The 13,630-nt window shown below is 41.0% G+C and overlaps 1 protein-coding gene across 9 annotated transcripts in view; it reads right to left on the bottom strand.

Moving 5' to 3' along the window:
* The window catches only part of LOC135466840 (SPARC-related modular calcium-binding protein 1-like), a 51,228-nt gene extending 38,210 nt beyond the window's left edge, over window positions 1-13,018 (bottom strand). For 8 of the 9 annotated variants that reach the window (XM_064744567.1, XM_064744569.1, XM_064744570.1 and 5 more), the window contains exons 1-2: window positions 12,865-13,018; window positions 8,802-9,656 (exon numbers count right to left, since the gene is read on the bottom strand). In XM_064744567.1, coding sequence (XP_064600637.1) covers window positions 8,802-8,939 — 138 coding nt within the window. In that variant the 5' untranslated portion in view covers window positions 8,940-9,656; window positions 12,865-13,018. Of the gene's footprint in view, window positions 1-8,801; window positions 9,657-9,822; window positions 9,843-12,864 lie in introns of those variants that run through there. The other variant, XM_064744568.1, reaches the window with a different exon arrangement.
* Between the last annotated feature and the right edge of the window lie 612 nt (window positions 13,019-13,630).

Raw genomic sequence — 13,630 nt, 5'->3', positions numbered from 1 at the left:
GTTTTAGGCTCTGTTTATTTATTCATTAGATTGAGTTTCAGTGGTTTGTTTAGGACTATTTCACTTATATGACGCAGGTAAGTTTCACTGAAGAACCTGTGCAGACGACATTCTGACACTCTTCCTGATTCAAAGTCACTGTCGAACCAATATGACTTGGATTTCACCTTGCGGCCTCATCAATAAAGCTAGGCGTCTAAACAGACTTTCGTATACCAGCCGTCAACCAAAATGAACTTTTCAGGTCAATAATCGCCAATTCCCAAAATATTATTCAACACAAACCACCAAAAAATTAAGAAAGCATATAAAGTACGAAACAAAGACGCATTCATACAAAGAAAAGCAGTCAACAGTTTTCGCAGATGTTGGAAAGACGCAAGGAATGTTCTATAGAGGCGAATGAATGAAATCAGCATTCAGATACTGTACCATGCTAGTTGTAAGTTGTAGTCGATAATCAATATATGTATCTGAGTTGCGCTTTGATTGCAACTGTTCATTTTTCCAACGTTCAACGTTCTAAATATACGGCCTCTATGCCCGGGATCAGACGGAATTATGAAGGAGCGGGATAAGGAACATTAGGGCTACGGAACACTAGGGCTATGGAACACTAGGGTTAGGGGACACTAGGGCTAGGGAACACTAGGGCTAGGGAACACTAGGGCTAGGTCACCTCAATGGAAACACTGAAGTGTCACAGTCGACCCAGCGAGAGCAGCCTGTGACACCATTCTTCTATGGTCGGTCGACTGCTACGATAATGACGCTTTAAACGACGGAACCAGAGAGGGCCAAGTTTAAAATAATTACAATGCAAAAGACTGCAGCATGGAGAAAACAACTAGAGCAGCTAAGACATTGTGATATTCGAAACCGGTGACTCGTAACCTCATGTCAAAACCCTCAGTAAGGGTTTTATTCCCACAGTCCATGTAAATGCTGAAATGATAGCAGCTTATACATCCCCTGGCATCATGTTTATAACCATGCATGTATGTACATGTACTTATTTGTACGGCGGAAGTTTGCGCCCTTGGACACACGATAATGGAACTAAAACTTTACGACTCAAGCACAATACGTAATCTGGAGTACCAAATAACATTTCAAATGTACTCATTAGCTTTCACTTGTGAATCGTATAGAAAGTGGTGTTTATACGTCCACATCTCACCACTGTTCCAACTAGCTAGGCATACGGAAATAAACCTAGGTTATCTCTTCACCAAGTGGGTCGGTTTGCATCTATCGTCGTAAAATACTGACATGTTACGGAATTGAATTCAATTAAAAAAGCTGCTTTGAGAGATCTGCTCAAGATCCAATTTCAAACTTTTTGGAAGGAGATAAAACGTTCAATCTGACTCTGTAAATGCAGAGATAAATCCTTGCGAAAGACGCGAAAGTTCGCCTCAAACTCCTCGGAACAATCTAAACATTTCGTCTTTTAATTAGCCGCTGTGCAAGGGGAATGAAAAGAAATAGCAATGTCAGTTAAGTTGATTACGCCAGAAATTTCCCTCACCGACGACGTGAAACAGGCAAGCGCGTTCAGAGGTGCCTTACCAAACAGCATGTTGTAACAGATCTAGCGAAATCTGCGAGATGACAGCGTCTGATTAAGCAGCCAACGGTCCTCGTCTGATATCGCTGAGACGCAACCACTGCTACAAAATAAACCGTACACCAGTTATGTTATTACGTGTCAACTGTAATTACCATCTGCTAGCGCGTCTCTTGGCTATTTAGCCCTAAGGAATCTGGTGTTTTGAGATTTTAGTTTCTGCTGTCAGCTACATGCAGGCAGCTGTTTGCGTGCATGATACAGTACAGAATTCCCTGAAATAACTTAACTTACGAGGTTTATTAATTTAATTCCCAAAGTTTATTCTAATAACTCTGGTATGGTTATTTCACGACGTTTTGGTCTTTTATCCCGGTTTGCCAAGGGACATGGCCTTTCCGTTGTTACGGGAATACAGTGCGCCAAAAGTGGCCAAAGTTTATGCAACGTGATTAAATACTGCTACTAGTTGGCTTTAGATTGGTTGGCCTGTCTGTACTCAGATATAAATCACCCAGATGTGTTACACCGACCTACAGAGATTATCAGCAATGTGTTATAGTTTTCAACCAAACTTAATTTTTCGATAGTGAGATATATTGGGAGGCTGCATGATGAGGAAATCGGGTGGTGGCCTTTCAAAAATACCTCTCGTCTTTGGCATTCCTGGCTGCATCCAAACAGAACGAGAAATCACATTCGGTAATCCTGTACCAGTCTTTCAAAGTTAATCCATATGGATATCCCAAGTAAATACTCGCATGACCAATCCATATCACACATTCTCACTTGTTGGTTAGGAAAATGGGACCGAACATTGGTTAGGAAAATGGGACCGAACATTAGTTAGGAAAATGGGACCGAACATTGGTTAGGAAAATGGGACCGAACATTAACGCGGGGTATTTATGTACATATTTATGAAAGCGATTGTTCTTTGCGTATTGATTTTGTTTGACAGATCAGCCTTTAGGATGACGATCATAAGTTACCTCACCAGAATAATACATTTATAAAGTCTTAACCCATCCAGCCATATAAAGCTAAACTGCATCTTATAACTTCTTCATGAACACTAACTGTCTTCTGGACATATTACAACTTGTGTCAAGATTGAACTAACGTGAACTTAAAGGAAATTCGTCAGTTAAAAATTTGTCTGTATACCGAAGAGTAAAGCCGCAAGCATTTGATAAATGCATGCGTCACTTTTTCACTCAAGTCTGTTACTTTCCAACCACTCATCACATAAAGAAAGAATACGCTGGTACCATACACGGTGGATACCCAGTCAGTCGTTTGCTCCGAATGTGGTGTTTGTATATACATAAGACTGGGTAAGGGGGACGGTGTATTAGCTTATCTGAAGAGTGTGTTTAACAACCATGTTAACGGCCCATTAAATGCGATATCATCATCATTACCCTTTTTGTGGACTTTTTACTTCACCTGTCTAATATGTACAGCGGCTCAGAACGTGTCCACGGAGTCAGGCATGTCTTTTATGTCAAGTTTTTATGGTATGTTGTAGCCGCTCTCAACCACTGGGAGGATCAAAATTAGACGTCTGTATATGATAAATCCAACAGTTATAGAGACAAAAACATTGGTAAAATCCCAGGCAGCATGATGCAAAAGGAAATTAATTAAATTTATTACAGAAGCAACGGACCTATTACACCACATCTTAAATCATATCATTTATGTTAGCACTGGTGAAAGAAAAAGCAGGATTTTATCAGAAAAGAACAAATTTATACTCAATACTATATAAATCCGCGATACTCAGCTTTGATTCATGGTTCTCGTTTAATACTGAAATTACGAAAATTTCTTTTTCTTCAACTAACAACTACAAATAAACCTGGACTAAACGAACTCTCGAAATCTATGCCACAACCGTGCAATTTTAAACCGAATGAGCTGTTACAATGAGACATTGTCAAAAACGTGTGTATAGACAGTGAAATAAGGTAGGAATAAAGTGATCAGAGTAGTACAGTCATATGGGCACTCACGAGGCGAGGCGGTGCGCACTGTGTCTGCTGCTCTCTGTGGGCGTGAAACACGTAGTGTGTCTCCTGATGTGCTGCTCATGGGCCATCTATCAAACACCGGTCTGTATGGACCTCTCAAACTTCAGACGAGCTCATGATCATAATCAAATACAAGCATACAGCTAAGACTGTCCCATTGGGCTGTGAAAAAGCCGCGATTACGTTCACACTGACCAACTGACGGCAGTCTGGACATGAGAAAAGATGAGATCGGCCAACATGGGCAAACGTTAAAATTGCAGAAAAGCTTTCCAAACTGTAGGATACATGAACAATACGGTCATCACAACTATTAATCATGATAGTATAATCAAATGGCTCCCTTTTTCGTATTTCCCAGATGCTTAAAAGGCATCTTTATGTTTTCAGACATAATTAATTTGTCTGGTAAATGCTATTGAAATGTTATGACCGTATATGGTTAAATAATAAAATGGCTTCAATGCTAAATTAGGTATTAGGCTTACGACGTTATTTCATGGAATGTGCCGTTTCCAAACCAGCAGTTATAGTCTTGCTGGAGATAATGGTATATTAGCCCGCGGCGGATAATCAATGGGCCGTGAACCATTTGTATTCCTTTGGTTCTTCTCTCTGGGAGGCGCTGATGTGCGATGGAAGTACAACAGCTAAACCCTTAAACGCACGTGTACATGTCATTTCACGCGGCTTCAGGAATGATTAAACCCAAATCGCCATTGGCAAGCTGTGAGAAGTTACACGGAGGTAATGAGACGACTATTGTTAGATATTTTGAGAAGTCAAAAGAAAACACATACAAAACATACTTTACCACGGGCTATCGCCAGAAGACAACCACACACCGTAGTGGGAGGATTACAAAAATCGACATCTGAATAAATGTTACTCACATGCTGTAGCGAACTGCACAGGTCCCGTAAACCTAACACATAAACTTATAGAATGTCTACAAAGGACTATTTCCGGCAATTACGACAATAAGCGGGGTGAGAAGAAGATAAGTTTTGCACACCGAATCCACTGTAATTTGCTCCACAAGTACCTTGTACTCGTGATAGCGCTGTATTTATTTTGGTTTTCGAAGAATACAAATGTTTATACAGCTAGACTTCATTCTAATTATGCACTGAAATAACCCTTCTTTTCGTGTAAAAACACCAAGCAAAGACAAACATAAAAATCAATCATGTGATGTTTACAACTAAATAACCCACAGTGTCAAATTGTCGAGGTAATCAGCATTTCAAAACGTTCAAATAAATCAGTCAAATAAATGATTTTCTCGATTCCCTCACTCGAATACTTCAAGTCAATAGCGCTATGATCATCCTAAATCCAGAATTCACATGTACATGTATTGATTCACATTGAGAATGAGCTTAGCGTTGTCTGATAAAAAAGGAACGGCTCGATTCAAATGATATCAAAAATACATTATCGATATCGTACAACTGAAATCCAGATCAAGGGATATCTGTAAATGCCAGCTTTGTGGTATGGCTTGTTGAGCCATTGATGCATAAGCGACTGCAGGCTTACACGGCCAGTAAATTACATGGTATCAAGAGATATCGCCTGGATTTACTTGGTGTACCCAGGCTACCTTGTTAGAATCTTAACATATATAAAATAACTTAACTTGTATACATAAATAAAGTAACTGAATGGACGGTTTAGTATCAAGTATCTGGAAGTTGTTACTGATGCAGTTCAATGCAGTACAGATGACAGTTTGGTGAGAAATTCTCCTCTCAGAGAATCTTCACCTGGACGAACCAACAGCATACTGTTATTACACGCCCTCAAGGAAACATATTCTGTCTCGGTTCATTCCCACCCACACTATTTTGAATTCGCACTAAAAACATGAATATGGTATAGGGCGTCATCATAACAAATGGCATTTTATAATGACATACAAGAATTTATCACAGCGGGAATATTCTAGCCAATTTGAATTTGTCGTGATGTGCAATTTCAATTTCACACCCAAATCAAATTTTGAAATATTTTTACTTGAGCATGATTTACACTTCACATGACTTCATATATGTCTACTTAAAGCAGGATGCATTGAAGAGTCGCATGTGTCAGTATGGCACTCATTGTCCCCACCTGGCTTGGTCTCTATGGCACTCATTGTCCCCAATTGGCTTGGTCATACCAATGGAATCTTGTTCACTGAGACAAGAGGACAACTAATGTCAAGAAACTTAAGTATCTACTTGATGGGCTATGAAGCCTTGTCAAACATAAACCCCTACCCCTTTTACAGTTCCAAAATCCCTTCTATCTCTTGAGAGGATTTCTATAACGAATGAGTCTTACGTCATTTGTAGGTCACCCTCATTTCCAGCATTCGCTTTTCACCAGCTCATTCTATACGCATCAAAGCACCATGGCGTTCAGCTTTGATGTTTGTAGTTGAGCCAATGTCGTTTCAGAGAGTACAGAAAGTTAATATTCGCTCTGTATGTTATTATCAAAGCAGCTTACCTGGAAGATTTATATGCACAGTGTTGAATAAATCAGCAAAATACATAGGCATATTTCGATCATAAACTAGCAAGATGCCCGAACTGAATACAGTTTAAACTTACAACCTTGAAGCATTTGTTGCTTCTTTAAGGAGTATAAAAACTGTTAACTTCTTCTCTTTATCTGACTCCTTTCTAATTTCTCATCTAATATACTTGATTGGTTCTTTTTTAGTTTGTTTTTAACTTTTAGGGTTTTTTAACTTTTAGGGTTTTAACTGGTGTTGTTATCATTGATCTGGAAAGTCCATTACGGTGGATGAGTGGTGAACGAATGTGTGATAATGTGCCTATACCTAAATTCCCTCTCTCTATACATATATATACATCCCATTTACATAAGACCAACATGTTAGAATGTGTCCTGTATTGCCCTTACCAGCCCTTTCCATCACCATGTAAGATTGCATACAATGGCCCATAAGAACATAAAGAGAGTTTTAGTGACAAAGATATGGGATGTTACACGTATTAGCTTCACGACTGCAAATGCGAACAGTCCACTCACTTTGATGTGACAAATCAGGATTAGACATTTATGTTCGCATGACAAAAACTGGTCTGTACCAAAATACATGATAAAACCAACACAGCAGACGATAAGATTCCAGGACAAAACAATCTCAGAATACTGTCAGAAATAAGTCACCATATATACCATCTAACTCCAACAACAGGACAATGCCACTCAATATCCTTTGACTCTAAGTCAACAGTGATAGCTCAAAACATTATCTGACTCCGAGCCGACTCATCATATCATCTGAATTTATGATGGCAATAATTGACGATATCACATGACTTCATGATAAACATAACTGACCATATATTTTGACGTCATAACTGGCCATGTATTCTAACTCTCACGAACACACTGCCAAGCAAGTCCCTAGTGGAACGGCACATCTTTTAAAAACAATTACTTGGAATAGCACTATCAATAAGTTTGCCTAGCGTAACTTCATGTGATGTCTAGTTGTCATGACGTGATAAATACCCGAATGCAATGGGTAAAATGTGGCTTGCTTTTCTATCTGTCAAAGACTGTATTTCTTGCGATAAGTCGATCGTCGGGTGAATACATCGCTGATCACCTGTGACAACTTTTTCGTATACCTGCAAGGTGACTTGAAAAGCTGCGTAATTACGCGAAAGATCAAAGCCTAGCAGAGCGACTGTAGAGGGAGAAACGTGTCAGAGACTATGGCGTGAACACGGCGTGTTGAGTTCCAGGTGTCACTGTCTCTCTGCGATACTTAATCCTGCCACACAAACAGGATCACATAACACAACATAACACTAATTAGATCTAACATTCCTCTCATCGCCTGGTCTCTATCCCCTTACTCAGTCACCCCCCCCCCCCCTCCCCGACCATCGTCACCTGCAGGTTCCTTGTCCCACCGGTGCGCCTCAAGCCTACCCTACCTTACCCATAACCTCCATGCATACGTCTGAAGTATTTAGAACTTGATTTATTTCCTTTCAGAAAAGCATAATTATTTCGGTAACAAAATACCAGCCCATTTATGTGTGAAGTGTACGTCTTTATATACCAATTATAACAACGATGGGACAACATATTTGTCACTGCTATGTCACAGGTCTTAACAGGTGATTGAGTTCCCTACTCGTAGATCATGTTTTCAACTAGTTTTTAACAATATAATAGAAACTGGTGATAGTATACAGAGGGTAGAAAACTTAAATGAGTGCACAGTGGGTGGTAGAACAGACGTCTCCTATTTACCAGTAAAACGGTCCAAGGTTTATTAAAAGAGTCCTTCCCAGACTTTACTGGCAAAGACGGATGAACTGTGATGTGCAAATCGTCACTTCGTCAACCTTGAAATCTGCTTCGACGCTATACATTCTTCATTGGATGATGGAAAATTATATGTGGGACTCAAAATAACGTGTAGCAATGGCTGCAATATGTAGTGTAACTTGGTGAGTAAGGAACAATGGGGAAAGGTTAGCGGAGAAAAAGCAAGTTGAACGCAAAATGAAGTTTCTCCACATCACCAAATGCCGTTCTGACGATAAATGAGTGCCTAACTTCACATTAGCGGGGTGGTATTTAAACTGATGATCCTAGTGGGCTGTTATCTCTGTCTATTTGATACAAGGAAGTTTCATTTTATTTTATTGGACGGACATTTTCAGAAGACACTTTTAACCATTCCACTAGGGGAAGCATTCCCTATCAAAGACCGCGTGCGTCTGAGAAAGCAAGCCTAGCTGTCGGCTGAGAGAAAGTTTAACTAGAGCACAGTGTGTTAATACACGGTTAGGTGGTCAGGGATTGGTTTGGATGTATCACTGGCTGGGGGCCACAAGCCTGAAGTCTGACACTTAGGGTGTTTGGTGAGAGTTATAAGGTGTCAGCAAGGCACTACAGTGTAATGGCAGCGGCTGTCTCGTGGCTATATATGTGCTTGCCTAACGCATAACACACCCATTTCATAGCAGCAGATTTTTATATTAAAGAAACTATTATCACTAAATGCTAGAGGCCGCGATGTGCAGACATCGGGTTAAGAACAACACCCACCGTGGCCCCGTCACACTTTGTTAGGGTTAACACAACACAGACTCTCCGCTACACATACCCACACCATGAGTCTGGCGCTAAGACAGCCAGTCAACACTCACCTGTAGGGGCGCTATACCCGTCCCTCCTGAGCAATTCACACAGTCCGATGTAAGTAATAAAATTAATACGGAAAAAGGTAAATAGGCATGTGTCCACGTGTGTTGTGGCCGCATGCCTCCTGTCCGTGCGCTGCCCATCAAGCCCGACTTGCTGATTGGCACAGGGCACAAATCGAGACAGTCTCTCCGTACGCTAACGCCGCGCCGCAGCCAGCTTTGTTCATAGAGGTTTCCAACAAATCCCTTCCCCTATTCCGTAAAATCTCCCTCAATCCTCGCTCCTTAGGTATTTCCTCCGCGGGCAAAATTAAGCAACTTTACACACACGTTTTCATGTAGAGATATGCGCACAGGTATAAATATGAATGCCGGGTGCTGACTCCGAGGCGTCTTCCCTCAACACTGATAGGCGAATCCTTCACATATCCATCATTAACAATTCACCCCAGCGGTAACTCGGCGCAACATCCACACAACAATACAAAGACTGTAGGAAGGACTCTATTACAATTTTCATTGCACAAAACGTATCCCCGCTGAAACTCCGGTTAACAAAAACCGTCCAAGATCTCAGTTCATATTAATACAAGCTCATATAAAGCCTTTCTCTGAGTCACGTGGGTAGACTTTATCAGCATTATGCATATGCATGAGTGTACCCTGACACTGTTAATAGGTAAGAGGTGTTTCAATGGTGCTAGTGGTAACGTAATAGTGACACTGCGCGGCACGTGCACGACGCTTCTGCCCGCTGTAGCCTGGCCTGGTCCCCCTAGTGTTGCCTGCACGTCACACGGACACGGCCACCTTGACAGTCCTCTGATAACTTAACCCGCCTCACCAACGCCGACAAATCTGCCAGAAAAAAGGACAAAAGAGAAACCGTCGTTTAAAGGATTACACAACCAACAACGTCCGCACCCGAACGTAGTTTAGCTATCTCTACCAAACTTCTCACCATTTAGAAAGTCTTCTCAATGCAGCGGAACTTTCCTCCGCCTTTGCTTGTCAGCTTACACACCTCATCGGCTCTCCTTCGCTCTCCCTGTCGCAGTATCGCCCAGATCGCCTCAATATGGGTTTAATTAAATCTACTAAACTCTATTTTCCCCGCACCCCTAGTTCGCTTTAATTCTCAGCAGGGCATTTCAGACTTGCTTGAGAAGGGTACGGTTGTGATGCTCAGAAAACTGACATGATAAATTTTACCGTCTGCGTATCCAACAGCTGCTCCCTCTGGAGGTATGATGATATCGTAGGAGCGAGCTTACATCCAGTGGCTTAAAGAACACCTGTCCACTAAATGCCCATCCAAGTGCCCAGTGCTGTAATAAGGTAAACCAGCCACTAACTCCTCCGAGGGCACCGCAGAGGGTAACCCTTTGAGGTGGAGTGAAGCCGGGTGTTGTGTGAAGCAGGTGACATCACGCTGACACAGCCAGGAGATGGTGAACAGAGGAGCAGTATGGTGGCGCAGATTTGAAGACAAAGGGGCTGTTTTGTGCCAAACTTTAAGATACTTTCCAGCCAAAGAACACAGGCCTGTGGTCTATCACTTAAAGGGTTTACCCGGCTGTACTACAGATGTGAGGTGTTAAATGTGAAGTAGAATAGACAAGATACACGGATGTGGAGTGATCACTGGCCTCGTTCGTCACAAACACAACAAAGGACGTGGGGATGAGATGCCTGCAGCATATCAAAGACTCAACTTTAACACACAGATATAATTGTGTGACAACATCTCTATCTGTATTTGTATACGTATATGCATGCTTGAGGTTTTATGTCCAAACTAGCATCTGATAATGAGGAGCTATTAGGTGTGAGTACATACCATGTCTTCATGTGGTATGGCGAGTACATGTCAAAGTGCTGCAATTCCTGAAGTATCATGCCGAAGATACCAGACCTGAAACAACACCCAGTCACTCTCTACTAACACGAGGCCAACCGCTCAAGGTCTTTGCTCTAACCTCTCAATGATGAGCGCAAAGCGAGACAGCATCAAGTGCCATTTTTAAGTCTTTGGTATGACCCGACCCAGTTTTGATCCAAGGCCTGCAGACTTCGAGCCGGGCGCTCTAATCATTAGGCCACCGAAGCTGTCATATCTGTAATTAATGCCCTGTTTCACTGCCAGTTGAGAAAATAATACTGTATTGTAATGAAAGCTGTGTGTAAAAATGCACGTAAAGACTTTAAACTGATCCTTTTGATGCCAAAAGTGCCAGCACTTGGAGTGATTCTAGACGAGTGACAACTAATAAATTGCGGTTAACAACAATATTTGTTATACCTAATTCTGCTAAAGCCATGGTGTTATATAGGACCGGTGTATAAGTTACAGCTCTGTATTCATTTATGTGAGCAGTTAGAATAAAACCCTGACTGAGGGAAATTGCGGACCATTTCCCAACTATGACATTGTCGTCCCTGCACTGCTTACAGCGCCGAGGTCTATTATATTCAGGTGAAAACTTAGAGAGAAAAATCAGATTTTCTCAAAAAACCTTTAGGCGAGTAAGCCATATCTCATTAGGTTAGTATATCTAAATGAAAAAGCAAGATTATTTTACATATCTTTTTGACCTTACCGACTGTACAATGTAAAACGGGATGACAGATATTTGTTTTATCATTTATAATATGGTTAATATTACAGAATGTTCTAGTTATCTGATGTAATGAGTGCCACATGGGCTTATTTAAAACATTGCTTGAGGGATAATGTAATTGACCTCTAAACTCTGAAATAATTATACGATAAATTCTTACTTGGTGTAGTTGTGACCTGTACCTTTTTGCCATGACTTCGTGTACTGAGGTATAGCTAAGCACCTAAATGCGTGTGGAGAAAACCTATACTGATCCTATACACTAAACCATAGAGTTGACGAAAGGAGCTACCTAATGAAAATCAGCGTTGGTGGTATGTAAATTACATGTTACTTACCAATATTTGTAATGATAAATATCATTTGGCGACAGATAACAGATGTAAGTTGTGTATCACACAGCGCCATTTATCACACATAAAAGAATACAATGTTTGGCATAAATGCACAGCATGGGTCGACAATTCAGTGTTTAAACTATGCTTAGCACTGAAATAAAGCAAGTGGTTGATGTTGTCATGCAAATCTACGATATCGTGAGACTTGTTTTAGCCACGAAAAAGTGAGGTGTTCTGAAAACGTAGATCTGACATAATAATAGTGAAGCCGGGGCGGCGTTTGTTTCATTACAAATACTTGTCTTCCTTCGGATACGAAAGGCCAAGGTGTTTTGATTAATATAATCAAAGACGTACAGCATAGAGAATATAACCAGAGCAACGACAACGGTGCTTAAATGAGGTGTTCCCAAGAGAAATAATGGCGATTGTTTGGTCTGTTCAAAACGTTTGACTGTCTTTGTGTTTCTTGTCTCTGCATGTTTACTTGTGCATCAAAATGTGCATTTCCGCTTGGATAAAATTTGAAGGAAGTAGAGCATGGGTGCGTACATGTATATACATTCAGACAAACATGTATATACATTCAAACAGACATGTCTGTACATTCAGACAAACATGTATATACATTCAAACAGACATGTATATACATCCAGACAAACATGTATATACATTCAAACAGACATGTATATACATCCTGACAAACTGTATATACATTTAAACAGACATGTCTATACATCCAGACAAACAGACATGTATATACATCCAGACAAACATGTATATACATTCAAACAGACATGTATATACATCCAGACAAACATGTATATACATTCAAACAGACATGTATATACATCCAGACAAACATGTATATACATTCAAACAGACATGTATATACATCCAGACAAACATGTATATACATTCAAACAGACATACATAGTCTGTTGTGGAGATATCATCATACACCAACGTCCCATGTAAACGGTGAACCAAAACAACAGCTCTCATCTATGCCAAATACCGGTTACTGGTACTAATTGTCTATACCGGGCACATGTGTAACACAACTTCTTAATAATTTAAAAATACATGCACAATGTAGATACACACCTGTTTGGTGGTTGACTCTTCAGGGAGTCGCTTGCTCATGTGTCATAGTAGACACGCCGTAGATTATAGACGACATCGATCGTTCTACAGGCGCACAGTACAGAAACTCCTGCCTTTTACCGCGGACGGACCTTAACTCTACGAGTGTACTGACAAATTTATTACCCGGTGACTGTATTCTGTCAAGTGACACTTCAGAAGGGCCTCTTTTCACACTGCGTGTAGGCGTTCACTTCCCCTCCCCCCGGCTAGAGGGTCGCTCCGATCCGGCGGCATATAGGTGGGGTAACTCTCTGGTATTTCACACGAAAGGATTATCTAGTTGATGTGGGGAGGATTTGTGGTTGAGATAAGGCCAGACCTGGGAATAGTTTGGTAATAATTACATAGCCCCGATCGTCTCACCCTCCCCGTGAGCAGAGGAATTAGACTTGAGCACGGACGGCACCATAAAAAAAGTCCACGTGAACACAACAGGTATACCACGGATGTACATATGTGTAGTGTGTGTGTTGTCGGACACTTATTTAATGCGAGTGAATTGGTTAAATACGAGGCCTAGTATGCATGTAGACAACACATGAGTCACGATCGATGTGTACACAAAGAATATGTATATGAGCATATGCGGCATCCCACGTTCCGCACCCGCATGGTCTGCTGACAGACCAGGAATGTCCATAGACCTACGCCAAACCGTATACGGAGTCCTTCTGATTCTCCTTTGGAATATTCTTCAGTACTGCGTAAAACTCCAAAGAAATAA

This window comes from Liolophura sinensis, chromosome 6 (genome assembly GCF_032854445.1).
Source record: "Liolophura sinensis isolate JHLJ2023 chromosome 6, CUHK_Ljap_v2, whole genome shotgun sequence".
In the NCBI taxonomy this organism is placed as follows: Eukaryota; Metazoa; Mollusca; class Polyplacophora; order Chitonida; family Chitonidae; genus Liolophura; species Liolophura sinensis.
Note: the sequence above shows the minus strand (reverse complement) of the source record. Positions and strands in the feature narration are given on the sequence as shown.